The following is a 25586-nucleotide window of genomic DNA, read 5'->3' as shown; positions in this document are numbered from 1 at the left end:
TCAGAGGCTGAACTTTATCACCTGAGTGGAATAAATCTATCAATTGTCGTTTGCACCATTTTTTTTAGACGATTCATATTCTCATTTCAATAGAAATTTATTCCTTACTACCTGTTACTGATTGATCATTGATAGATTTCCAGTGAAGTGACGCTATTTTAGACATCTCTTGTTTATCAGATAACGGATCTACCATGTCACTCCAAAGAGCTATTTTATACGATTATTTGGAGGTATTTATAAGCATTCATGGAAATCTAAAAGCTATGAAGGCAAACACAATTTTAATTTATCTTGTGCAGCAGTTGAGTGAGAATATGTCTAGGTATCATAGTGAATGTTTCTCATTAGCAGTCGACCGTGGAAAGCAATTTTCTAAAGGTATCAGATGGGTAAGTTATCGTTAAGCTTATTAATTTAATGTGCACAGTATGGTAGTTTGACATTATGGATTCCTTTATAAATATAGATATTCGATAAAGTTTTTTTCTTTTTTAATGCATCTAGTTTTTAAAATTTAATCATTACCAAAGAAGCTTGTTTTAAAAAAATTGCAGTTAGAATTTTGTTTACATGGAGATTAAAGTGTAGAATCGGAGGTCCCTCTGATAGTTAGCGATATGAAAGCATGCCTATACGTATGAAAGTAAACTAAGAACCAATCACAAAACGGTTAATGGAAATTGTGGTAACCGGAGGCTGACGTCATTAAAAGCAGAGACAGCAAGAAAAGAATATCATGGTAACCAGAAACTGAGTTTTAGCAAAATTTTACAATTGAAATTTGTCGCCAAACATCAGAGGAGCTCCTGATTCTGGACCTTAAACTCTATTACCACAGTACCAGCAATATCTGTTACTATAGAGTACCTCTCTTTTCTTCTCTTGATTATGAAAAACTTTCAGCTTAAGGTTAAGACAAAGCAATAAAAGGAGGATTTTTTTTATGTCTGAAGTTATTTGCCTGCAATTGGAACTATCTTCAAAGTACAAAAAATCGCTTTTGAGATAAATAAGTAAATAAATTCTAGGCATTGAAAAAAAGAAAACTCGCCAATCTTTGCCATCATCAAATATATCAACAGGATTATTTATTCCATGTTGATAGACTTTTATTGTATTATATTTAAATATCCTTCAACATTTGAGGCTCTTGAGAATTCTTCTATTGATAGTAAAATAAAAAAACATTATTAAAACAGACACAATTTTTATAAAACTTTCATTTAAGAACATCTTAATTTGACTTCTTATACATATTTGTTAAAATTATTTATATGTAATGATGAACAAATTTCTTTTAATTCTAAGTTCTTAAAATATTAATGCATTAATTTTAATGAATACCAGGAAAAATATTTTTTGAAATTCTGTAATTGTCGAAGGATATGCATTTAAATTCACTAAAATAAAATGAAAGATATAGGAAAAAAAACATAAAGGAAAAAAAGATTTACATAGCAAACATTAAAGTTATTAATTTCCTATAGAATTTCTGAAAAAGAGTCAAACTTGTTAGTAAAAGCTTGTTACTTACGGATAGACCCAAAAATAACAACTCGCTACGTGGCGAGTCGATTAAAAAAGTGGCGACTTTAATTAAATAAACACCCGCAACTTTTTCCCATCGTTTTTTTCCCGAAAATTAATTAATCTTATGAGTTCATCAATGCAAAAAGACTCTGGAAAATAGAATTTATATTAAAACTCCCAATGTCTCCATTAAAAAATATTTCCGCGTAGGGAATGTGGGTGCGCGGTATCGGTCCTCGTTAAACCGCACTACCGTAAAGTGTAAAGGTCGTAGGACTACCAAAGCAGGGGAGCCATCCCCTCTGCAGAGGATCAAAATTGAAAAAGCGTTTAAAATAAAATAAAAAATTTTTTTTAAATATTTAAGAGATTACTGTTATGCTAGATGCCCAGGCTCATCAAAACCGGATAAAATTGAGAATTATATTCATTGATTTTAATGATTTACTAGGACCATTCACACTGAATGTGAAAAAATTATTTGGAAATACAAGCGAGACATAACTGATTAGTGAAGTATACTTCCTACGAAAACCTCCCCAACCAGGCATCTCCGATTTTTTTTTTCCTCATGCAGTGTGAAAAGCCCTAAAAATCTTGCCAAACTAGCAATTTTTTTAAAAAGTAGCTCATCAAATTTTTTATAATTTGAGTAATTCGTTCGGTCTAAAGTCCGAATAATTATTTATGGACAGATGGTAAATGTAGTTTAAAACTATAGCTTTGCTCCAAAAGTTTAATTCATTTAAAATGTGGTTTTCTTATTTTTCTTTGGCGAAAGAACTTCAAACAATACTGTTAAATGGAATGGAATGGATTTTAGATATGAGTTTTCACCACATGCTTACATAGTTTCGGTTTCATTCAATTGCATTTATGAAACATACATTATATGTTTTGTACTAACACTCGGGATTTACCACTCTCTGTTCCACAGTAAAATGATCGTTAATGGAGGTTGGTTACCTCCATTGATTTCAAAATGTTATCGAAGGTACATGATTTTTCGCAAACAATTTTAATTTTTGTTGGTACCATTTTTTCGTGCTGAAATACCACTTGTGTTGGCGTTATAAAAATCGGATCGATGCTACCGGATCTATCGATAACTTTAGCATCAATAAAAATAGTTCCTACTGATATAATTAGTATATGTAAAAACAAATTTACCAATTATGAGATATAGTTCTATTTTAAATAAAGAAAGAATTATGTATGTTTGTTTAAGTTTTCATTCTATTTTATAGCATAAAAATTAATTAGCTTTAAAGCTTGTTTGTTTGAGTAGCTTAGTTGTTTCTAAAATAACTTTCTAATTTAACTTTCAACTTTAAAAATAAATCATTGATAGCATCGTCTTTAGTGCACTCTGAGTGCAACACGAGGTTGTAGATCTCTTTCAGAGATCGTCAAAAAGAGCTCTCTAAATAAGTGCCTCACACACTAATATTTCTAATACATTTTGATCTACTTATTTTGTTTTGATATTTTTTTCGTGTTTCCTTAATTAACTCTTTTGGCATTTGATGTGAAGGATTCCCCGGTCGCTGAGAGAGGTTTTAATGGTCTCTCCTAAAGGTTTTTTTTCAACTCAAAGTTTAAGAAAAAAAAAAATTCCGTGCCCCCCAAATGTTGTCGTAAATAAAGTAGGTGGTTACATAGAGTTGGTCTTTCCTATAGATTTCACTGCATTATATGACTAGGGTGCACTTAAAATCTTGCAAGGGTGCCGCAGCTTAGGAGCCTCTCCACTATTTTGAAAAACAAAGCAAAAAAAAACACATGACCTGTGTTGTGGGACGTAGCTGAGGGGGGAGGGTTCGAGTATCCCCCCTCCAAAAAGCAAACAAATTGTCAGAATTTTTTTATATGAAATTTCCCCCGCCCCTCAATAATGTCATACAGCTAAGTGTCTGCTGTGCTGAAATCATAGCGCTAGCGAATAAATTTCAGAAACGCAGAGTTTCTATTCCTTTTTATTGTTTTCAGCCCCTTCATTGCAGAAAGTCTGTGCAAACTACCAAGAAACTATATACCATCAGGGATAAACAATTAAACGAGGATTGTGTTTTCTCTCAAACATGTTACAAAAGGATTCTGGAGGAATCGAAAGCAGCTGACGAAGAATTTTTCAAATATGCCATTCACCGACCACCAGATGATGTGATGGTTCTACCATCAGCTAATGAAAGGTATTTTATGGACTTCTATTTTTTTTCTTAGTTGCCAACTTGTATGCCTTTTGCTCAAGAGTTTTCCTCTGGTTGTAGCAAAATTTATTTCTCAATATTTGATTCTTGACTTTTTTTTTAATCTCGATTTTAAATTATTTTGACCGCACGGAAGTTGAGTTTTTTTTTTTTAAATTTGCACACTTTTATTATTTTACCCAACTTTTCATTATGGTTTTCATACTAAAAACAGTTGTTATAAATTTTATGGGAATTTTTTTTTTTTTTTTTAGGTTTCTACTACCACCATTGCAAGTTATTACAAAAACTAAACCGAATAATATTTATTTTCGATGGCAATTTCTATTTAGCTGTGAGATATGTAAATAGCTGTAAAGCAATCACGGAGCTCCAGCTGGCGTAAAGGCTTTAAAAATTAAACTATAAATTTTTCGATAGAAAGCACAATTGCAGCTAAGTTGAAAACCCAAAATGCCAGCAACAGAAAGTAAACTTTTTTTTTATTGATAAATATGTAAAAATCTCATTGCTATTTGCATTTTGATCAAATCAACCGATAATATTCGTTCGATAATACGCTTGCCAGAGTCCTGGCAAAACTTAAAAAATAGACAGCCTGGTATCAAAACATATATTTAAAATTTCTCAGAATATAGAGTTTCAAAACAGAAATGTTAGCTTAAAATAGGGAACGATACAACGGTAAGTATTGATATTTATGTTACTGCTAATGATCGAATTTGGTGGATGTTGAATTCTACCAGTAAATGTTGACAATCACATAGTCGCTTTGATAAATGTTCGAAATATATGCTAGATCTAGTTAAGTGCCACTGCCTGGTATATATTTGCCTGATATGCCCTACATTAATTTTTTTAAAGTTCAGTGCCACTGCCTTTATACATTTGTCCGGTATACCCTACACTGATGTGATGTTTTTTTAAAGTTAAGTGCCATTGCCCGGTATGCATTTAACCGGTACTCAGAACCCTGATATTAAAATATCGAATAAATATAATGATATCAACGAATAAATTAATATCAAATCGGACATAACAATTATTTCTGGCATTTCACCAAAGCGACTATGTGGTTGCTGACATTCACCGGTGAAAGTCGACATTCTCTTGATTTCGGTTATTCACCGTGACACATCGTATACAACTGTTCGGAATGCTAGTAAAAGACTAATTCAGAATCCAGCAAAATCTTTAACATCCCATCTTTTCACCTCTTAAGAGCTTCAACTTTTTATATAGTTTTATATTTTACATTTCAGCTTCTATTACATTCCTGATCAGCACCAGATTTGGACTTGGCGACGATGGAATCAAAAATTTACAACGAACGAAGAAGAATCACCGGCGTTTTATAAACATATTCCTTGCTATCGTCCAAGAAATCTTAATTTACCCAAATCGTTACTCCCTGATGATGGAGCTCAAATTGATTTTACTTCTAAATATCCTTATCAAAATCAGTATTATAAAATTTTAATCAGTTAACGAAAAAAGTTCCGTCACAAAAAAAGTTAAACAAGTGTTTGTCTTCTCGATACAGATTAAACGATTATAACAGTAATTTGTGAAAAATACCTATTTTAATAAATTATCATGTTCCAAATTTACATTTACTTAAACCGAGCGAATTCTTTGGACAAGGGATAAAAAATATTTTCTGTAATACGATAAGTTTGAAGAACATAAAACATAGAAAATTGTTAAGAATTCTAAGGTATCTTGATTTAGCAAAAATCGGCAATTTCGACGAAAATTAAAATTTTTTATTTATTGATTTTTTTTTTTTAATTTTCTATATTTGAACATTAGTTCATTTGCAAAGTTGTAAGTCATTTCCAAAACCTTTTAAATTTTTGAACTCTGATTTTTGGAAATAAAGTTATAAACTCCTGTTTGTGAAAATTGCAACACCTTGAAGGAATCGTCATAATTGAATGAAATTTAATACACAGTTGAGTGACAGTGATACAAATAAATGATTAAACTTTCAAAGCAAACAAACAATAACAAGAGATCGAAATCAGTACTTTGTGTAGCTTCCACGCTCGGCAATAAGTGCTGCTACACGACGTGGCATGGAGTCAAGCAAACTTTGAATGTCTGTCTGAGGAAGAGAATTCCATACTGTTTGTATGCGTACCCAAAGTTCGTCTGTAGAAGCAACAGGACGAGGATTACGAGCGAGACGCCAACCAACGAAATCCCACACATGTTCAATCGGCGACATATCCGGGGAATACGCCGGCCAAGGAAGAAGTTGTACCTGTCGCGATGCAAGGAAGGATTGAACAGTCCTAGAAATATGAGGGCGGGCATTGTCCTGTTGAAATACGGCACCTGGCAAGGCTTGAAGGAAGGGAACAGCTTTGGGCTGTAGAACTTCACTGATGTACCGGTTGCTGTACAGATTACCCACAATTCGTAGCAATTGAGATCGTCCATGATATGCTATGGCACCCCAGACCATAACTCCGGATGTTCGTCCACTGTGGCGTTCGATAACGCACTCCGGAGGATGGCGTTCACAGGCATAGCGTCTGACACGAATGCGGCCATCATGGCACCACAAACTGAAGCGAGATTCACCAGAAAACACGACACGCTGCCAATCAGCACGCCAGTCCCTATGCTGGTTGGCCCATTGCAGCCGCAGGTGGCGAAGGTTTAGCGTGAGGGGGATCCTGTATAAAGGAGTTCTTGCGCGCAGTCCACTCTGCAGCAGATGTCTACGAATTGATAAAGCACACAATGAAACACCTGTAGCTATTGACCACCGTGATGCCAGTTGTCTAGAGGGAGCCGTACGGTCCGTTAGCGCAACGCCGAACAGGTGTCTATCATCGCGAGCAGACGTGACATTTCGGGGTCCACTCCCGGATTTCCGGGTTGTCCGACACTCGTCTATCCACTGCTTTCAAACACGCATCACTGTGCTGCTGTTATGCTGCACACGAGCGGCAACTGCACGATAAGATAATCCAGCTTCACGAACGCTGATGATTCTCCCCCGTTTAAACTCCGTATGTTGTTGAAATCTCGCTCTCTTTCGTCGAATAGGCATAAGTAATGACTAAGCTAACGTTTACCACTAGCAGATAACCACCGATAACCATACTCGCTTGGCTACAGCCGTCTATTTATTATAGTCATCCGCCGTTCAGAGGGCGCTGCTCAGCATACGCATGCGCTACGGGTCTGAAATTCTAATCATTTGCATATCATGCTCTATTTTGCATTTCCTGAAAATTTCAGCTCACTCGCGTAAGTCCTTCGTGGTGTTGCAATTTTCACAAACATGAGTTTAGTTGTTGCTTTTTTCAATTCCTACTAGTATTAGTTCACTCTTTCCTTATATCTTGTTCAAATTTTCTATCATTAATAAAATATTTTTTATTCATCCTCTAAAGTTCAAATAAATTTTCTTAAACTTGTAGTGGATGACATTGGATGTTAATAGCGTTTTTTTTTTTTCAAATATTAATTCATTCACTAAATAGGGATTAACGAAAAACGAAACGCTATTTTCTGATGGGTTAAACGTTAGTCATTGTTTTAAATTTTATTATAAGCGATTCAGTTTTTAACAGATTTTAAGATAACATCAGTGATGGGTCATTCTCACAAAAAGGTGATTTTTTAAGTCCCTTAGTAATAAATGTTAGGAAATACAGAAGATTTCTAAATATTTTTCTTCATCATTTTGTGTGAAGTTCTAACTAACAAATCATATGCATTTCTGCTAAATGTATTTAATATTTCATTCTTTTTTTAATAAACATGTCTTCAAAATCCCCTCCGTGGACGTCCCTACGTCTGTGACACAAAATAATTTTTAATGGCTGTTAAACAATTTTGTTATTTTAATGATTTTTGTAGTTTTACCTGGTTAAATGTTTATAGTAACTTTTTATTTAATATTTTTTTTTTAAAAATTTATTTTTGTAAAATAAATGACTAGTAAACTTTGTCCATCAAAAATGAAATCTCCCTCCGTGGATAATTAATATAGTTGATAAATATGCAATAAAGGACAGCATATGCGAAATCCCTATAAGACGGTTGTTGGGAAAGGTAACCATTCCATTTTCTAATGTTAACTATCAGTTGTTTTTGTTCTCTTTGGTGTCAGTTTTGGATTGTTGTGTTCAACTGGGGTTTGGCAAAGTTCTCACCGTATACTCCGTGGACATCATAAAGAAGGTAAGAGAAAATTATTTTATTATTGATAGATGAATTTTAGATTGCAAAAATAGTGTATTTAATAAAAAGAACTGCCCCAAGACACAGTCAATGGAAGAGACACATGTGTTAGATAACCATAATACAATTTTAATAATTAAAAAACTATTTTCTTTTAATTGATATTTTTTTAATGGAACAAATGTGGTTGTTTGTATTTTTAAAGAAAATTAATTAAGTTTAACTTTTTCTTATATGAGAAGTAAATCCCGTCGGCTCGGCACTATAAGGCGGGACTCTCGGAGCATTTTAATTATTTTACTGCTGTTGCCATCAGACTCTGTAATGTTTACATAATGTTACTCTGAATGTTACTTTTTGTATTTTATGTACTTTTCTGTTTTTCTTGATTTTAATAAACATTTACCCGTATGCCCTAAATTGGGGCAGGTCGGGGTAAATATTTCATATGAGAAGTAAATATTGGCAATTTTTCTAAATAATTTCTGTGATGTTTAACATTTTTTCTTTCTTCAAATTTTAGGAAAAAAAGGGTAAAACCAAAATGTAAAAATAGAAGGCAATCAAATGTTCAAATGCAAAAGAGAAGGGAACAGAAAAAACTTAGAATGAGATAAGCTAGACAGAAATTAAAAGAAAACCCTATATTGTTTGAAGAAAATTTAAAAAAAAGGAGCAAAAAACTTTAAAATCTGTATCAGAAGAAGATTTAACAGAAAAATCGTGATTAAATGTACATAAATTTCTAGAAATTGATAGAGCAAGCCGTTTGTGCCCAGGAAAAAAAGAAACAATAACAAGAAGAAAAACAAAAACGTTATTTGGATGACAGTATGTTTAACTTGCATAAAATGTTAATAAAAGAGTACCCTCAACTTTCATGTGGAGTTTGAATTTTTATTTCAATAGTCTTTACATTTTAATTTATTAATATTCAGTAAGAGTTACTTAAAAAATTGTACACCTAGGTTAAAAATGGATGTTTCCTTTCATAGCAGCATGATTAATCGGAAGTAGCTCTATCTCTAATAATGAAATATTTTATTATTTACTTATTAATGTTAAACTCATATCAGTTGTACTTAATAATTAATGAATAAGTCTTCATTGACATTTTATATTTTATAACATAAAATGTCTCCTCCGTTGACTATTACATCTCCTCCGTAGACAAAGCAGAATTTAAAATATTTTCAATCTTGTAAAAAATAAAATGGAAAACTTGACCATTATTATAAGGACATATAACAAAAATAAAAAAAGACATTTATGTAATTTTTATCACTTTTTTAATTACTTTAATTTAAGAAAATTTTTTATTCTATTTATACCTTTTCAGTGAAAATGACCCTGATAATTCCTAACTTATAGCTCTATTTTAACAAAAAAATAGTTTATCGCGCACATTTAAGTATTTAATTATTTTATATTCGCTGTGTCAGATAAATTCAATAAAGAACATTACGTAGAAGCACGTGAGGTCCATGTCACCAAATTTATGCTTTTATAGTTGTCTGATACCACGCACAGTGATGTTTTGAACTAGAAGCTGAGGACAAAGCGTGAATTTGTTATTTTTTATCCAGTTTCAAGTAAGAATATTTAGAATTTCTCTACAAAAATTCAATATTAACAATATATTTAGTTCTACTTAATTCTCTTTTAAAATTTTTTAAGGTTTTATTTCAAAATACAGGTAATCACGTTATTGATCTAGAAAAAAAAATTATTTTAAAATGTATGCATTACAATCTGTTGTAGAGAGCGTGACATGAAAATGTTTTATTTTTCAAATTTGCCCTTATTTTAAAAAATATTTTATAATTTTTCAAACTTTAAATTTATAAATTTAGGACCCTTGACCAAACATAAAATTAAAATTTTTAATTAAGCCTTTTAAAAAAATGCTAAAACCAATCAGATGCCTTGTGTGAAGATGTTTCCAAACTCAAGTTCTGACAGAGAGATTTTTAAATATTTTATCACCACATCCAAGGAAAGAAAATATTTTAAAACATAAGTTTAACAAAGAAATTCCAGCGGCTGCGAACAATTCCATTTTTTATGCATTTTATCCATTTACAAAATTAAATTTATTCATAAACCAAATTATTTAAGTTTTTGTTTTCATATTTTGCATTATTTTTAACAATTATGTTTTTCATACATTTTGTTCATTAGCAAACTTAAATTTAAGCACATACAAATTTAAGTTTTAATTTTCATATTTTATTTCGTTCTTGACAATTCCGTTTTTCCCGCCTTTTATCCATATACAATATTAAACCCAAATTTATCCTATATAAATCAACACTTAGAGTTTATTAGTTTTATTTAACACACAAAATTCAAATCATTTTCCATGAAATGAGTTTTACTCAATGGCTTCACCAAGTTTCATTATAAGTTCCATAAGCATTTTTTGTTTCATATAAATTTTTATTTAAAAACAAATACAATTTCATCTTATTCAAATATAAATTCGGTAAATAAAACAAACAAATATTTTACAATAAATTCACATATAATATAATAAACAAAAATTATGTTTGATCTTTTTTTTAATATTGGTATTAGTAAATATCCAACAGAATGGATATTTTTATTGTATATATTAGTAAAAGTAAGTTGCTTTTTTAGTACCGTAATCCAGACAACTTTAGATCAAGTTTTTAAAATATGATCCTTGGTGCAATAATAAGTTCCGGAACCAAACAATACATGATAACCTTGCTACGTATTTGGTTCAGAAACTTTTCAAGGCTTCAAAACACATACTTTAAAAAACATGCAACGTTGTTACAGCCTATGGTAATTGAATTGTTTCATAAATTACTAAGTCCTTATAAGAATAAGAAACTTACTACTTTTTTCTACTAAAATGAATCAAAACATACCGGTTTGTGTCTAAATATTTTTTTTAAAATTTAAATTAAAACTACTCTGTTTTGAGCGAAAAAAGCTACTTTAAAGCAAACTTGATCTCAGTTCCATCGAAGAAAATTACGTTTGATTCTTACTCTATTTTATTATTCTTAACACATATGAAGTGAAGGAACATTTTGGTAGTTTTTTCAGTCTAAAAAAAGTAAATAATTCAGTTTTAATCCGTGAACTGGGTACCAGATGTAAATCTTTGCACAAAAATGATCGCTAAGTTTCAAAATAATTAAATTAGGATAGTTACAATTAATCCTTTAACTGCAATGAGTGTGTGCAATGGGTTTAGCGAAAATCATCTGTGTGGCCTATTGGTGTATTTGTGCGACCCACGTAAGCCATCAGTCCATGCATCAGTGCTAGGCGGAAACTGTTTGCATCAGCCTCTAGTGTATGTTCTGAATAAATTTCTCCCGTATACGTCCAAAATGGACAGAAATCTCATACCTCGTTGGTTAGAAACGAGAAAAATTTAAATTACGTTTAATTTGTCAGCTATCCATTATTCAAATATATACACATTATAACATACAAATTATGCCGTTTTAGAACTTAATCATTGGTGAATAAACAATATACATTGAAAATACTATATATTTGAAAGTAATAATAGTATTTGGATTGTGTATTATATTAAAATGCTTCAATACACTACCAATAAAATGAATATTGCGCGAAAAAGTATCTAATCCCCAGCGATCGTTTCAACTTCGAGCAGTTAGCTATCAACTAACTTAGCATTTAGTTAAACTTAGTTATCTTGAAGTTGTCAATAGCATCCTTTGAAAAGGCTATCTTTAGAAAAATACTTTCTTAATTATTTTTTTTAGAAAAATTTACTAATTTTGTATTAAAACGCTAGAGTGGACTTCACAATTTGGCAATTGTCTTATGACGAAGAGACAAAGCATTTCCCCTTTTCCGGAAAGAAGTGAATTATTTTTAAGTAAGACGATGTTAAAATGATTCTACGAGTTGTGGCGATTTTTGACCAAAGTGGCAGTGCAATTTCGCCAAGTTTCGTCTGGTACCAAGCCGGAAGATAAGTAGCAAACATTCATATTTTGTAGGAATACTCTATTTATAAATTTATAAGCCTTAAAATTTGTATTAAAAAGTAAATGGTTTCAGGCAACTTTCCACTTTCTATGTCAATATTTTTATGAGGGAAAAAAACACTCAAAATTATTAATTATAGTATTTCTAGTTCTCAATTACATACATCTTTACCTCTTTGTAATGCATATCACAAGTTATGGGAATATTTTGGGATATTATTATTCCATTGATCTAAATGCCTGAATAATAATAATAATCTTGAATAAAGCTTGATATCAATTTGCATGTCCCTTAAACCGATAATAAAATTTTTTTCCAGCAACAAATGCCCCTCTAAATTTTAATTATTCTTCTAAATAACTGATAAAAAAATTAGAGAATTTTTAATAACCTAGTACCCCTATTACCCTTTAACTCCGAGGGTATTAGTATTTTATGCTAACAACAGCTTTCCTGCGGCTTCCAGAAAATTGCTTCAATTGTCAACAAATTCAAATGTCATTTTTTTAAGTCTATAAAAATGATGATACGATGTGATTTCCACACGAATTCAGATGCATTTTTTTGAGTTCCAATAGAAAATCAAAGTTTATCTCCTTTCGTCAATTGTTTTCTGACTATCTTCTGGACCACCCTGAATTTTTCTGCTCTGTTGTATTCCTTTGTAATTATTATTCACTGGCACGCTTTTTTGGTTTCCATTGGCCGGCAAACCTTTGAAAGGGTTGTTCACAGGTGCTTCCTGGTTGTTGTTATTCACAGGGGTACCTTTATTGTTAGGCTCTTCATCGTGTAAGTACCGCCCTTGGTAGAATCTGCTTGGACCACCCGGGTACATGGATGGCATCATGGGTGGTGGTCCTTGTGGATCGTTGAATCGAGCTGGTGCTGGACCAAACTGTCCACCATAGGGTGAGAAAGAAGACATGCCTTGAAAAGAGGGTAAACTTGGGTATGGTGAAAGCTCTGGGTAGTTGTTACCAAAGGGCAATCCGGGATTGTGTGGATGAGGATGCGTCATGTGAGGGGGTGGTTGGGCAGCAGCGAGTTGATTTGCTGCCCTAACCTCATCGCAGTCATCTCCTTGCTTGCAGCTGTAGCCATAACCGTGTCCATACTTGTCCTTTCTGTAACCTGGTCCGAATCTGGGAGTGTGAGGAGATAGTTGAGGAGAGGGAAATCTGTAAAAAAACAACAATTTAAAGAGTTCATGTTCAAGAAAATATAGCCATTGTTCAATTTATAAAAACGGAAATATCGGATCCATAGGATATTAGGAGATATGTTAACCTCCAATGCAAAAGAAGGAAGCGAAAATTAACTTCTGGTTTGAAACCATACACTTGAATCAGGTACGATCAAGTACAACAAAACATTTGTTTCACAGATTAATTTATTTAACTAATTATTTATAGTTATTTATTAATATTATGTATTTATCATTTTATTAATCTGATAATTTGTTACCATTTCCACTTTAAGTTTCGATATCAAAAATGAATTTTAAAAAAACAAGCAAGTTTATGGATGAATAACAATGTGAACGAGAAAATTTATTACATTTAAATTTATCTTAATGAAAATCAGTAGCAAATTCGGCAGAACTAATTCTGCGTTAATGAAATGAAAGGTTTCTGGGAATTTTTAATAAAATAATTTCAAAATTTTGACGTAACAATATTGCCGTGCTATTGAAAAATTAACGTAAGCGACAAGAAATTCAAAATTAAGATTTTTATGTATTTGAACCTTTGTATAGTAAGCTACATATTGCAAAAAATAATTTTCAAAAATTAATTTTGTTTATGAAATTCTATTTTAGCCTTCATAGCATTAGCAATTGAAAGGAAAATAACTGTCAAGCCACTTTTCTCGGAATCAATGGTGAAGCACTTACGTTGTTTTTCCAATTGCACGGCAGAATACATTTATCGTTCAGAAACGAAAATGATCACGAATAAATAGTGGGTCTTGGGCCTTCTAACATTTTATTTATATTTTGAATATTTCATTACCTTGGAAAGACGTTTCTGTCATAATATGGAAAGTTTGGATCGAATCTGTGGACATTCAAGTATCCAAAATGTCTGGACAAGAAATCTTGTTCTGAGGCAGCTGGCATTGCAGATTTATCTGGATCTTCATAATTTCGATTCAAACCATTTGGATCGCTCGGCTGATGTGGGTTGGAATTCTGCTGCAGAGCGGCATCGATTGGTAGACTAGTGGACACGGGTGCCTGTTGGTGCTGCTGAAGAAGCATTGGGGGACCCGGGTGGGCATGATGGAGCCAGGCACGAGCTTTTCTTTCACTCTGATCGTTTGGTTTTGAAACAGAATCTGTTGCTTCCGTTGCTTTTAGAAATATAACAAACAACCAACAAGCCTGGAAATCAGAAAGAAAAACAAAATCATGGAATTAAAACAATGTTTTTAATTTTGCAAAGATTTGATGTCACACTTGCACCTTGCCTATTAATCAAAGCATATTTTCACGTTAGAAAGTTACTAGATTTGACTTAAGTTTCAATTGAACAAGGATTTTTTTTATACTTTGAACTTCAATAAAAAATTATATTTAAGAACCCCCAGTGAATAAAAGCTTTTTCGTAAAATTAGTCCATGTTTTATTCGTTCGAATGAGATTTGAGGTAGGTAGGCACTATATTTACGTTGTACTAAAACTGCACAGTGGGCTACGGGCGGCTGTCTTTGAAACATCCCTAAGGATGATCCTAAGACATGCCATCGCCATTTTGATTCTCTGCAGAGGGGATGGCTCCTCTGCTTTGGTAGTCCGACGACCTGCGCGAAGTCGAGCACTTAACGCTAGAATAGTTTAACGAGGACCGTGCAATCTCGGTCCCTACGCAGGCTAATCAAAGTGGTCATTCACGCGTTTACTGACCGCAACCAGTGATGCTTGACTTCGGTGTTCTACAGGGAACCGTGTCTTTACGATCAGTCCATTGCAGGACGACTATATATTTTACTATTTATTTATAGGTTGGAAGCATTTTTAACTGATTCAAAAATATCAATCTTTAACTAATTTTTAACCTCCATCTATATTTAAAGTAAACCACGTGCTACAGATATGTGGAACAACATAAATATATTACTATTACAATATAACAGGTTCAAATGGAAGACAATTTTTTTTCTTTTGATATTTTATCACCACCTATATTTATATCATACTACAAATACTGCTTTTTTTTCTTTTTTCTTTTTTTTCAAGTAAGGGCCGTATTGTTGTGTACACTATGAGGTATGGTCAGTGATGCGTTTTTAGTCGGCAAAAAACCTGTCTGCTGCATTCATTCATCGGCACATTTGTGAAGTTTACGAAGCTTCCTACTGGCATGCTGACAGAAAATTTTGCTACTCCATGAAAATGACTCTCTTCACAACTTAGTCCCGAACTTTATTGGACTCTTTTGACTGGGAAGTTTTAGACCACCCCTCAATACAGCACAGACCTTGCGCTAAGTTATTTTCATCTTTTCCGATGTTTCAAACGTCATTTTGGCGCCAACTAGTGCAGCCATGACGAAGACTTGAAAACGGTCGTAACCTCTTGGTTATCGGAGCAGGCGGCAAGTTACTATGAAGAGGGTATTCTAAATCTAGTTGTAAGGTATGATAAGTGTTTAAGCAAACTTGGCAACTTTTTTTATTTTAATTTTATTTGACCCAATTTAAGTTGACCCAATTTTTTGGGCTTATGGATACTAATGTTCAAGCCCACAGTCTTTCAGTTTTGAACAAAATCCGGAAGAGAATGGAACTCCTGGATCAAGTATTGGGAGAAATTTGCCTTCGTGGAGGACTTTTTGATGGTACTAACATGCATTTGCGTTACATGGAGAAGAAAAACACGAAAACCTCCCATGACTAGCCTAACGGCAAGGGGACTCTAATCCACGATCCGTCTAACACTGAGGATATTTTACGTCACCACTGCAATGCAGAATTCGTGGATGCATTGATCTCCGGATGCAGAATTCGTATCGACCAGCCGTCGCTGGCATACGAACCCTGTTCACCTCATTGGAAGGCGAACGCTCTATCCCCTGTACCCTCACGGGTGCTATCACGGATCTACTTTGAAAAAAAAGAAGAAGAGAAACGTAAGTAAATTTACGAGGAATCAAAAAATAAATTTGCTTCATGAAAATTTTCTTTCCATTGGTTTTTATTTTTAAACTGCCCTTATTTAAAAAACAACCCTCGTACATACATATATAGGGTCACAGAATTATACATGTGAGGTCACACGTATATGTTGCTATTACGATATACGTATATTCGTATTTTTATGGATGCCTAAATAACAAACTCTAATATATTATCTCCATCTATAGTTATATCATACCACTTGCAAGTGGGTCCGCATCTTTTATAGGTGCAAGAATATCAATCTTTAATCTTCGTTAGTATTTCATATCTCTTTTTTATCTCTATGAGCATAAATAAAATTATTTTTTTTTGAAAATGGGTTAAGAGTTGAAAAGTTTAAGGATTTTTTACCTAGGCTGCTTATTATTAATATTGTGAAACTCATATTCTAAAGAAGATTCAAAGTTAAATGATGATTTCACGTAAATATATAACAGCATGGCTTAATTAACATTTTAACTAAAGATATGCTGAATGATACAAAATTCCTGGGGTCATCACAGTCAGATAGATCTGAATAAATGATATGATGTAACTTTATAAAAGGTGAAAGACAATTCGATCAAAGCTCTTTGTAACTGTCACCGCATTCATATCTAGAAAATACCTCGTTAAGGGCGTGCATTGCAAACTCAGTGAAGGTATTCATAACTATAAGCAGGCGGTCAGAATTTCTCAACCCTCAAAAAAGGCGGCCCACACTTTGTTGCGGTCACTCGTTTTGATTGACAAGAACAACGCAGACCGTGAAAGTTGCAGTTAATACTTTACTACGTGTCTGTGAAGCATGACGCTGTCGGCAAATTAATGAAAAGAACATGAATTATTTTTATTGAAGAGTTTTGAAAGAATATGAAGATTTTTTTTTTACATATGTCATGGATTAACCCTTTGTACTTTGAATACTTTAAAATTGTATTTCAACAAATTTAAGCAGTAAATAATTTAAAATGCATAATACAGTGCTTTTAAATAATTTTTAAATCTTTTAAAATAACGTAATTACTAATTACTAAAGTTTAAAATTTTATAATTTTTGAGTGGTGACTAATAATGTCTCCTCATTGGTGGCTTTGGAGTGCAAAAGTTTATGAAAGTGTGTTTTAGTTATAAAAGTTATTTTTTACAAACAATAATTGTCCCGCAGTGGACTGATCGTTAAGACACGGTTCCCAGCAGATCACCGAAGTCAAGCATCACTGGCTGCGGTCAGTGTGCGGGTGGGTGACCACTTGGATCAGTCTGCGTAGGGACGTAGGGACCGAGGATGTGCGGTATTGGTCCTCGTTAAACTGTGCTACCGTAAAGTGCTCGACTTCGCGCGCAGATCGTAACTAACGCGGCTACTAACGCGGGGGCGCCATCCCCTCCGCAGAGGATCAAAATTGTGATGGCATGTCTTCGGATCATCCTCCGGGATGTTTCCCAGACCGTCGCCAATAGCCCATTGTGCAGCTCTAGTGCGAAGTAAATTAACAACAACAACTACAAACAAAAATTAACAAATTTTAATTTTTGAACAACTTTTAGGTAAGTATAATAAAATTTTACTTTCAAGTAAATTTCAGAATTTCTATAAAAAAACTTAAATGTTTACTAAACGTATAATACATAGTATAACTAAGTCTGAATTCAGTTGATTCATTTATTTCTGTATTCTAATACAAATTTTTACAAAAATTTTAAAATTAAAAAATTACTACAAAAGGTGCATAGTAAATGATAAAAAATTGCAATTGTTATACTGAAACCACAATTTCAAAAGTTGCATAGTGTAGTCTGTAGCGTTGTTAATCTAGCCCACTTTAAATTTGCTATTTTTTTCGATTTTAAGTATATATTTATATAATATAAATTTTTAATAAGTTTTAAAAAAAGTTAGAATTAATTGCAATATATTATCTCAATTTACTGCAGCTGTTACTGGCTTAATCGTAACATCTTTCAAATCCATTGCATCTTTCGTTGGGTATTTAATAAAACTTTGCTTAGGTAGGTTATTAAGCTAAAACAGTATTTTACTAGTAATAATAAAAAAATATAAGTGTAATACAAATCACTTAAAATATAAAAAAAAACTATTTAGAAATAGGTTATACATTATTAATACCTAAAAGTACACATAATAATTTTGATTAATGTTTGAAACTTTACTAGTTTTTTTTTTATTTAAATTTATTACCTATGTTACGAACATATCTGAGAAATTCTGGAAATATACTTTTAAAAATCTAAATTAAACTGCTTTTAAAATTCTTAGAAAAAAAAATACAAAGTATTTCAGCTATAATTTCCACGAATAATGATTTTTTCTGGAATACATAAATATTACAAAATGCTAGGATTTGTGCTGAAAATGTGAAATTTTTTTTCTTCTTTTACTTTAATTGTAATTAAATAATAATCTTTTCCGGGGTTACAAAATTTATAATGTATTATTGATATAGATCCGTTGCAAAATGTCTGAAAAACAGTCGTAATATATATGTTTTCGTGAATGGCCGAAATCAAGAGAATGTCAACTTTCACCGCTGAATGTCAACAATCACATAGACGCTTTGGAAACATTTGTTATATCCTATTTGATATTAATTTATTCGTTGATATTATTATATTTATTCCATATTTTAATATCTGCTGAGGATAGATTAGGAGAATGGAATACCGGTTAAATGCATACCGGGCAAATTTATACTAGGTAGAGGCACTGAACCTTGAAAGAACATCAGTGTAAGGTATACCGGGCAATGGCACTTAGCTAGACCCAGTATATTTCGAACATTTTCCAAAGCGACTATGCGTTTCTTGTCAATATTTACTGGTGGAAGTCAACAGTCACCAATTTCGGTTGAACCAAAAAACGTTGATACTTTCATTGAATAAGCATACTTTTCTTCGCATCTAATTCAGTTTTGCTATCTATTACGAAAATAAGTAGAATAGATCATAATCGTTTAATCATAATCCGCTGGCTTCAAATTTCTAAAAGTATGAGAAGATTTCAGGAAGCCAAATGAACATAAAAGAAATTTCATAAGATTTCTCGAACTCTTAAAACAAAAAAATCCGAAAATTCCCATAATAATAACAGAAAATAAATTTCACATTCAAATATTAATAATACATTGAAGAATGAGTCCCGCAAATATTTTCAGCATCAAATAAAGACGAAAATTCCCAAAATCAAATAAAAACATTTGAAGGTTCCTGAATTATTTTCGGAATCAAATGAAAGTAAAAATTTCCCGGAAAAGAATGAAAGCAATTTTTTTTCTTCAAATTAACGAAAGTGAAAAAAATGAATGGAAAGAATAAGCAAATAAACAAATGTCTTTCACTAAATAACCAATGTCACAAACTAGAGGAGAAATTCCACGCAATCACTCTTATTTCTTTCTAAATCCTTAATTATTTTAAATTATTTTTTATTAATGAATCAGTAATTATTCAACTACGGTAAGGTGGCAAGTGGCGGGAAAGATTAGCGGTAGTATTCACTTGTTCATAGGCGGATATAGATAAGCTAAAGCGAACGAAATATGAGCATATTTCTTTTGGCGAGTAATCCAAATTGGCACACTATATTGGCTCTTTAATTAAGTTCGATTCTTTACTCATTTCTTTTCCACAATACTCCAAGTGAGGTGTCTTCACTTTCCAAATATAATTCGTTTCTCTTCCGTTTTGACTTTCATTACCTTCTTCCCCTAAATCACTGGATTAAACTTTACCAGTTCGCTTTACTTTCACTTTGCACACGAAAACTCGTGTATAACAAACACATCAAATTAGACAAAGCCAAACTATTTTTATAGTGTTTATATAGTTTAATTACCGATATTATCGTTTGCTCCTTAAATATTTTGACGAATGACACCTTTGTATTCGATGTGCTGTATCAAGCACTTCATAAATTGAAAGAGCCCATCTTTTATCATGCAAACACAAAGAATCATTCAAAAACTTCCGACTTGATTATTGAAATGAAACACGGGATAAATATTATACCTAAATGAATGAATTAGTGACTGTATGGCAACAGTAAACCACAATAAAGATTGTTGCCATTCTATCGTTTAGAAATTGTGGAAGTGAAATTTATCGGAAATAGTTATTTTTTTAGGTCATATCCTACACGTTCGCCGTGAACTTATCATGCTATAACTTTTTTTTCTTTGAAGTTAATGGACGTAAATGACAGAATTGGACATTTCCCGGTATTTCAAACGTATTCGCCCATAGAGAATATTCCGCTCATCTTTATCAATTCATTAACAAAAGAATGATCCTTTAAGTTGTTATCAAATGCTATATCATCCAATATTGTATTATTAATTTTGAAATAGAGTGTTTTTTTTATTGATATAGAATAAATAATTTAATATATATTTTCTATTAAATAAGGGATATTATTTACCACGTATTGAAAAAAATTTCCGAATATTTTATATCCATCTTTTATCAACAAAATGATATTTAAAATTTTTCAGACACAAGATAATTTTTTTTTGAATAAAAGGAAAAAAAAAGTCTCGGTATATTTATTAATTTTTATCAGATATAATAAAATTTTTTTAGAAAATTTACTAATACTTGTAAAATTTGCTTATGCATTTCAAATGAGAATTTACAGAGATACGTAGATATGTAAATTTATTTAATGTCATTATTTTTGATCAAATGTAAATAGGGTCATATATATCTGTTATATTTAATAATCAACATAATGAGATAACTGGAAATTTTTCCTTTGAAAATTGATCTTTTTTGTGTTTGAAATTTTGAATGGTGAATTTTCTGAAGCTCATCGACAATTTTTTTAACAAAAAATTTTTTTTTAACAATATGGTAGCGAAATAAATGGAAACTCTTTAAAAAAAAAAATTCATAGTTTGAGTAACCCTGTTTTTCGAGGCTCTGTCGCCAAGAAAAATAAAAAAGCCATAGTTTAAGTGTCTTACACTTAAAGCAGCGAAATGATTCTAAACTATAATCTTACCATCAGGAATTATCTCGGTTTTAGAACAGACAAATAACTTAAATATTTAAAAATTTATTAAACTTTTTAAAAATCGCCAATCTGGTGACATTTTTCCACCTTGAAGAAAATAGACAAAATCACTGCTTTATCCTCAGTTTTCGCATATTTTTATTAGCCTAGGTCATGGGTCGCCAAACTTTTTCATCATCGACCCCTATATAATTTTTCGAAATCTCCATCGACCCCCATAAAAGTAATTTTCCGTTAATTAAGATAAAGCTCTATTAGATACTGTGTTTGTACATTTATTTCATGATTTAAACATTTATTAAAGTAATAGTACATTGTGTAACAATAGTTTTATGAAAAATATATTAATGTTGAAATTTAAGTACCTTAATATTTATTAAATAATAAGTAATTATAAATAAGTAGAAATAATAAGTAAAGTAACTACAAATTTATTGCTTCTTAACCAATGAGATGAGTATGCCTGGTGTTTTTTTTGCAAGGTTCGCTATATTGGGTTCAAAATTGGTCAATTTTAATTTTAAATCCCCACGTAACTCCATATTTAATTTATTTCTGTACTTAATTGAGATTGAATTTACGTGACTGAAACCGGCTTCAACCATATAGGAACTTGGAAAAGCTAGCATAAAAAGGCTGAGCTATTTCATAAAGTTCTACACATTTTTGCAATATATTTATATTTGTTCAAAATTTACTTATTGTTAAATTTTTAAAAAGCGTCTTTTCTTCAAGATCCGATAATAATTCAGCCATCTCATCTTGCAGGTTGATGTCCACGATTTTGATGATGCGTTTATTAATTTATGTTCCATAAAGAAACTGATATTAAGTCAATTATAAAAAAAATTCACAAATTTTACATACTCAATTAGATATTTGGGATTTACGTATTAAGAACTGTTTTTTCTTCGACCCTTCCGATTCGGATCGACCCCCTGGCTCAGAGCGACCCCCAATTTTGTTAAATAGACCCCTGGGGGTCTATATAGACCACTTTGGCGACCTCTGGCCTAGGTGATGCAACATTGGAGTAAGTTTTGAGAGTTAAAAAATTAGACCACAAACGCTTTTCATTTTCACAAAACTGTGGCTTTCCTCCATACATTGACGTTTTGCCACGTTTTTAAAATAAGCGTTGACAGCGCTGACTTTAGATAGGCGAAACTTGACCTAACAGTCATGGGTAACAGTTGCAAATTTACTGCAGTTGTAAAAATGTCATATTAATCGCAAAGAAGCATCACTACACATTAAAACATAGCCTTCGAAAAATAGCATTTTTTGATCCAGTCCATTTTTTAATCATACAGTTAATTTTTTAATTAATGCGATAGAAATTAAAGTTATATCGGCAAGCTAGTATGAAAAACGTTGTTTTGAAGAAGAAAAAAATATTATTTCCATTGTTATAATAACTGAATTACCGTTCTTCGGAAAAGAATAAGCAAACAATATATCAGTACTGAAAAATACGAAATCTTGCACAAAACTGAAATACATATACAAACCCAATTAATAAAGCGAAAATAATTCCATTTTTTTAAGTTATTGTATTTTGTCCTTCCCGGTAACTTTACGTTATTAGTTTAAGCCAAACAAGTTTTGGTAATTCATTACTATCAAAATAAAGATAAACTGTATTCAAAATCAATTTGAACACACCACTCTGTTACTCGAGGCCAACTCATGATTGTCAAAATTTACCACAATCACGCGATTCTCTCCGGTATTTATCCGCGATTCGCTCCGGCTATGGATCACCAAAAACTCTGGTATTTCTTTATCTATTGGTAGCACAATATTTATTAGTCATTTTGTTAGGTTGTCTTGAATATTAATTAAAGTATTTTTGTTGAATAGTTACGCTAAGTATTTATTTTGATTCATTTTGTATTTTTCTTACCATACAGAAAAATCTAATGATGGTGTCTCAGTTGTTGTCAGTACATTTTTATCGGCTGAAAAATCGCATGGTAGGATCCAGTTTTCCCATATTCATTTTAATATTTGTTTGGTTGTCATCAACATAAAATTGATACAAGTCATTACCATAAATAATTTTGTTTCCCTAATTTAAAGGTTAAAATTACATGTAATTATTACGTTTTTCATTTTGTTCGTGTTCTAAATTAAGAGTTTAGGAAGATTGTTTTTTTAAAATTATTATTATTACAATAATGTTACATTTTTTACATTTTAAGGTAAAGTTCTTTAAATCGGTGTCTGGTCTTATTAACCGTTTTACAATTACTATTTTTTTTCGCAAATTACATGAATATACTATTAAGAGTTACGGTAAAGAGAATCGTTAAATGATTTAGAACTTCAGCTTCATGCACAAAGTGATGAATGCAAAAATTATATTTAAAATGCAAACTTTTGGTAAGCAAAAATATTAAATTACAGATGTGAACACACCAAATTTGTTATAACAATATATACTTTTAATTTTATTTCAAAAAATGATTTCTTAGAAAAATGATTTATGTTCACTAACGGATCTTAATAGTATCATAAGGGAGGGAATATTTGGAAGTGGAAGCACAAGTGTTCTTTTTGGTACATATATTTTTAGTTGAATTATTTTAGCTGTTTTATGCCAAGCAACAGCAATTATTTAGGAGCAATTATCGGGGTTGGGGAGCGTCGGCAAACAGGGGACTTAGCCCCTTAATAAGGAAATAAAAACTTTGTTAAGAAGTAATTATTTAGATATATTTTTGATCTTTTCTAAAATGACTGCAGAAATTTTAAACATAAATGGTGCTATGGTGTTGCATACTGCTATACCAGTTATTGGTGAGTATTTCCTCGTGGGAAACAAGTAGACTGTGAAAATTATTTTGTTAATATATTGTTTAAAACTAATTCTGGATTGGAGAAGAGTTTGAAAAATTAGAATATTTAAATACAATTGTATTGTGCATACGGCTTGGTTACCATTTTAGTTTATATGTTGTACAAGATAATTTTGAAAGGTATCTAAGCTGCTCGCCAAAGACTATTAATTATTGTTAAGCTTACTAAATGTTTTACAATTACTGTTTTTACATTAAAGTATATGGTTATTTAAAGTGTTGTGAATTACAAATTTTTATTGCAACATAAAATTGATAACGTATGTTTCGAATAATTTAAATGCATGAATGAATTTTGAAGAAAATGGATTTAACGAATATAGTATATGAATTTAGCCCTTATTTATTTTTATAAAACGTATGAATAAGAGTAGTTAATAGCTAGTTAAATTACTTTTTTGAAAATTTTTTTAATAAAAATACTTTTTGTTTAAATGAGCCAATGTTATCGAGGTAGAGTTTAAAAAATAATATGTATGAAGTGCTTATGACTACATGAAAATGATAACTTTAGATTGATTAAGTTTTGAAATTTTTTCGAAAACAGTTTTAATGCTAAAAACATGTATAATTTATGAATTAATTCTTTTAATCACTTAAGTCTTTACTTACTTAAAAGAGTATTTATCGTTTTTTAAGTTTCGTATTCAAATCTTTATCTGTATTTTAGAAGTACGTAAATTTGAATTCAAATCTATCGAATACTAGTAAATAAAAAACAATCTTAAATCTACTTATAAATTAAAATTTCGTCCATATAATCGTCTTTAACGTTTTCAGTAAAACTTCCCGTATAATGTTAGAAAATTTTTATAGGAAATTATTTTTAATTATTCAAAACATCATAAAGCTAATCACGAGCGCTATCATGATTAGAACTGCAATAAGTTGCGAATAAACACAATCAACTATATTTTGTGAATTCTAACAACAAATACATTAAATGAATTAATACTTGCGTGTTTTTATACTATTAAAGGATTAATTATTGTCAATTGTGATTAAAAATAATTCACATGTTTGATAATTTTAATTACTGTAATATTTCATAAATAAAAAGTGTAATTTTTTTAAAAAAAATATTTCCAAATATTATAAAATTAACAAAAATGCTTTAATAAATTTAAAAAAAACCAACTAATTTTTACTTACCACACAAAATTTTTGCAATCTAATCATCCTTTAGCGTTTTGGGAAAAAGATTTGCGGATGAAGTTATCCTTTCTGTGATGTGAAAGAGTGGACGGTGACTGGACCTTTTATAGTGGGATCGAATAAAAGAGAAATGCTTGAATTTCTGACGTAGCGTGACCGAATGCATCACATCAGAGAGAAACCATTTTATTTTTTTCGTCTCCTCTTCTGACTAGACATTTTTTGTTCATTATTTTTGTGGTTTATTAAACTTACTTAAATTTTTCTTCAATTTTTTTTTAATGTTTTGAATACTCTTATCAATTTTATTATTCTAAACATGACCCCCATCGGACTGCCTTGTTAAATAAGTCAATAAATACCTTGTTTTTATTTTAACTGCAGTGTCTTATGAAAATATGCTGAAGTATGCAAAATTGCGCTCAAGTTGAC

General features: G+C 31.3%; 2 protein-coding genes across 2 annotated transcripts; one reads left to right on the top strand and one right to left on the bottom strand.

The window, feature by feature from the left end:
* Nucleotides 1-3402: 3402 nt before the first annotated feature.
* Nucleotides 3403-5808, top strand: LOC147803117 (uncharacterized). The gene is made up of 2 exons (XM_087152908.1): nt 3403-3725; nt 5006-5808. The coding sequence occupies exons 1-2, from the start codon at nt 3403-3405 to the stop codon at nt 5229-5231; spliced, it is 549 nt and encodes a 182-aa protein (XP_087009034.1). The 3' UTR covers nt 5232-5808.
* Nucleotides 5809-10260: 4452 nt separating this feature from the next.
* On the bottom strand, nt 10261-25285 carry LOC107448096 (uncharacterized). Its single transcript, XM_016063187.4, has 3 exons — nt 25152-25285; nt 13961-14331; nt 10261-13126 (listed from the first exon to the last, which is right to left on the bottom strand). Exons 1-3 carry the CDS (start codon nt 25176-25178, stop codon nt 12535-12537), a joined length of 990 nt encoding a protein of 329 aa, XP_015918673.2. The 5' UTR covers nt 25179-25285; the 3' UTR covers nt 10261-12534.
* Nucleotides 25286-25586: the final 301 nt, after the last annotated feature.

Source organism: Parasteatoda tepidariorum, chromosome 10, assembly GCF_982258835.1.
Source record: "Parasteatoda tepidariorum strain Cologne lab strain chromosome 10, Ptep-v5.0, whole genome shotgun sequence".
Lineage (NCBI taxonomy): Eukaryota > Metazoa > Arthropoda > Arachnida > Araneae > Theridiidae > Parasteatoda > Parasteatoda tepidariorum.
This window is presented reverse-complemented; position numbering and strand designations above follow the sequence as displayed.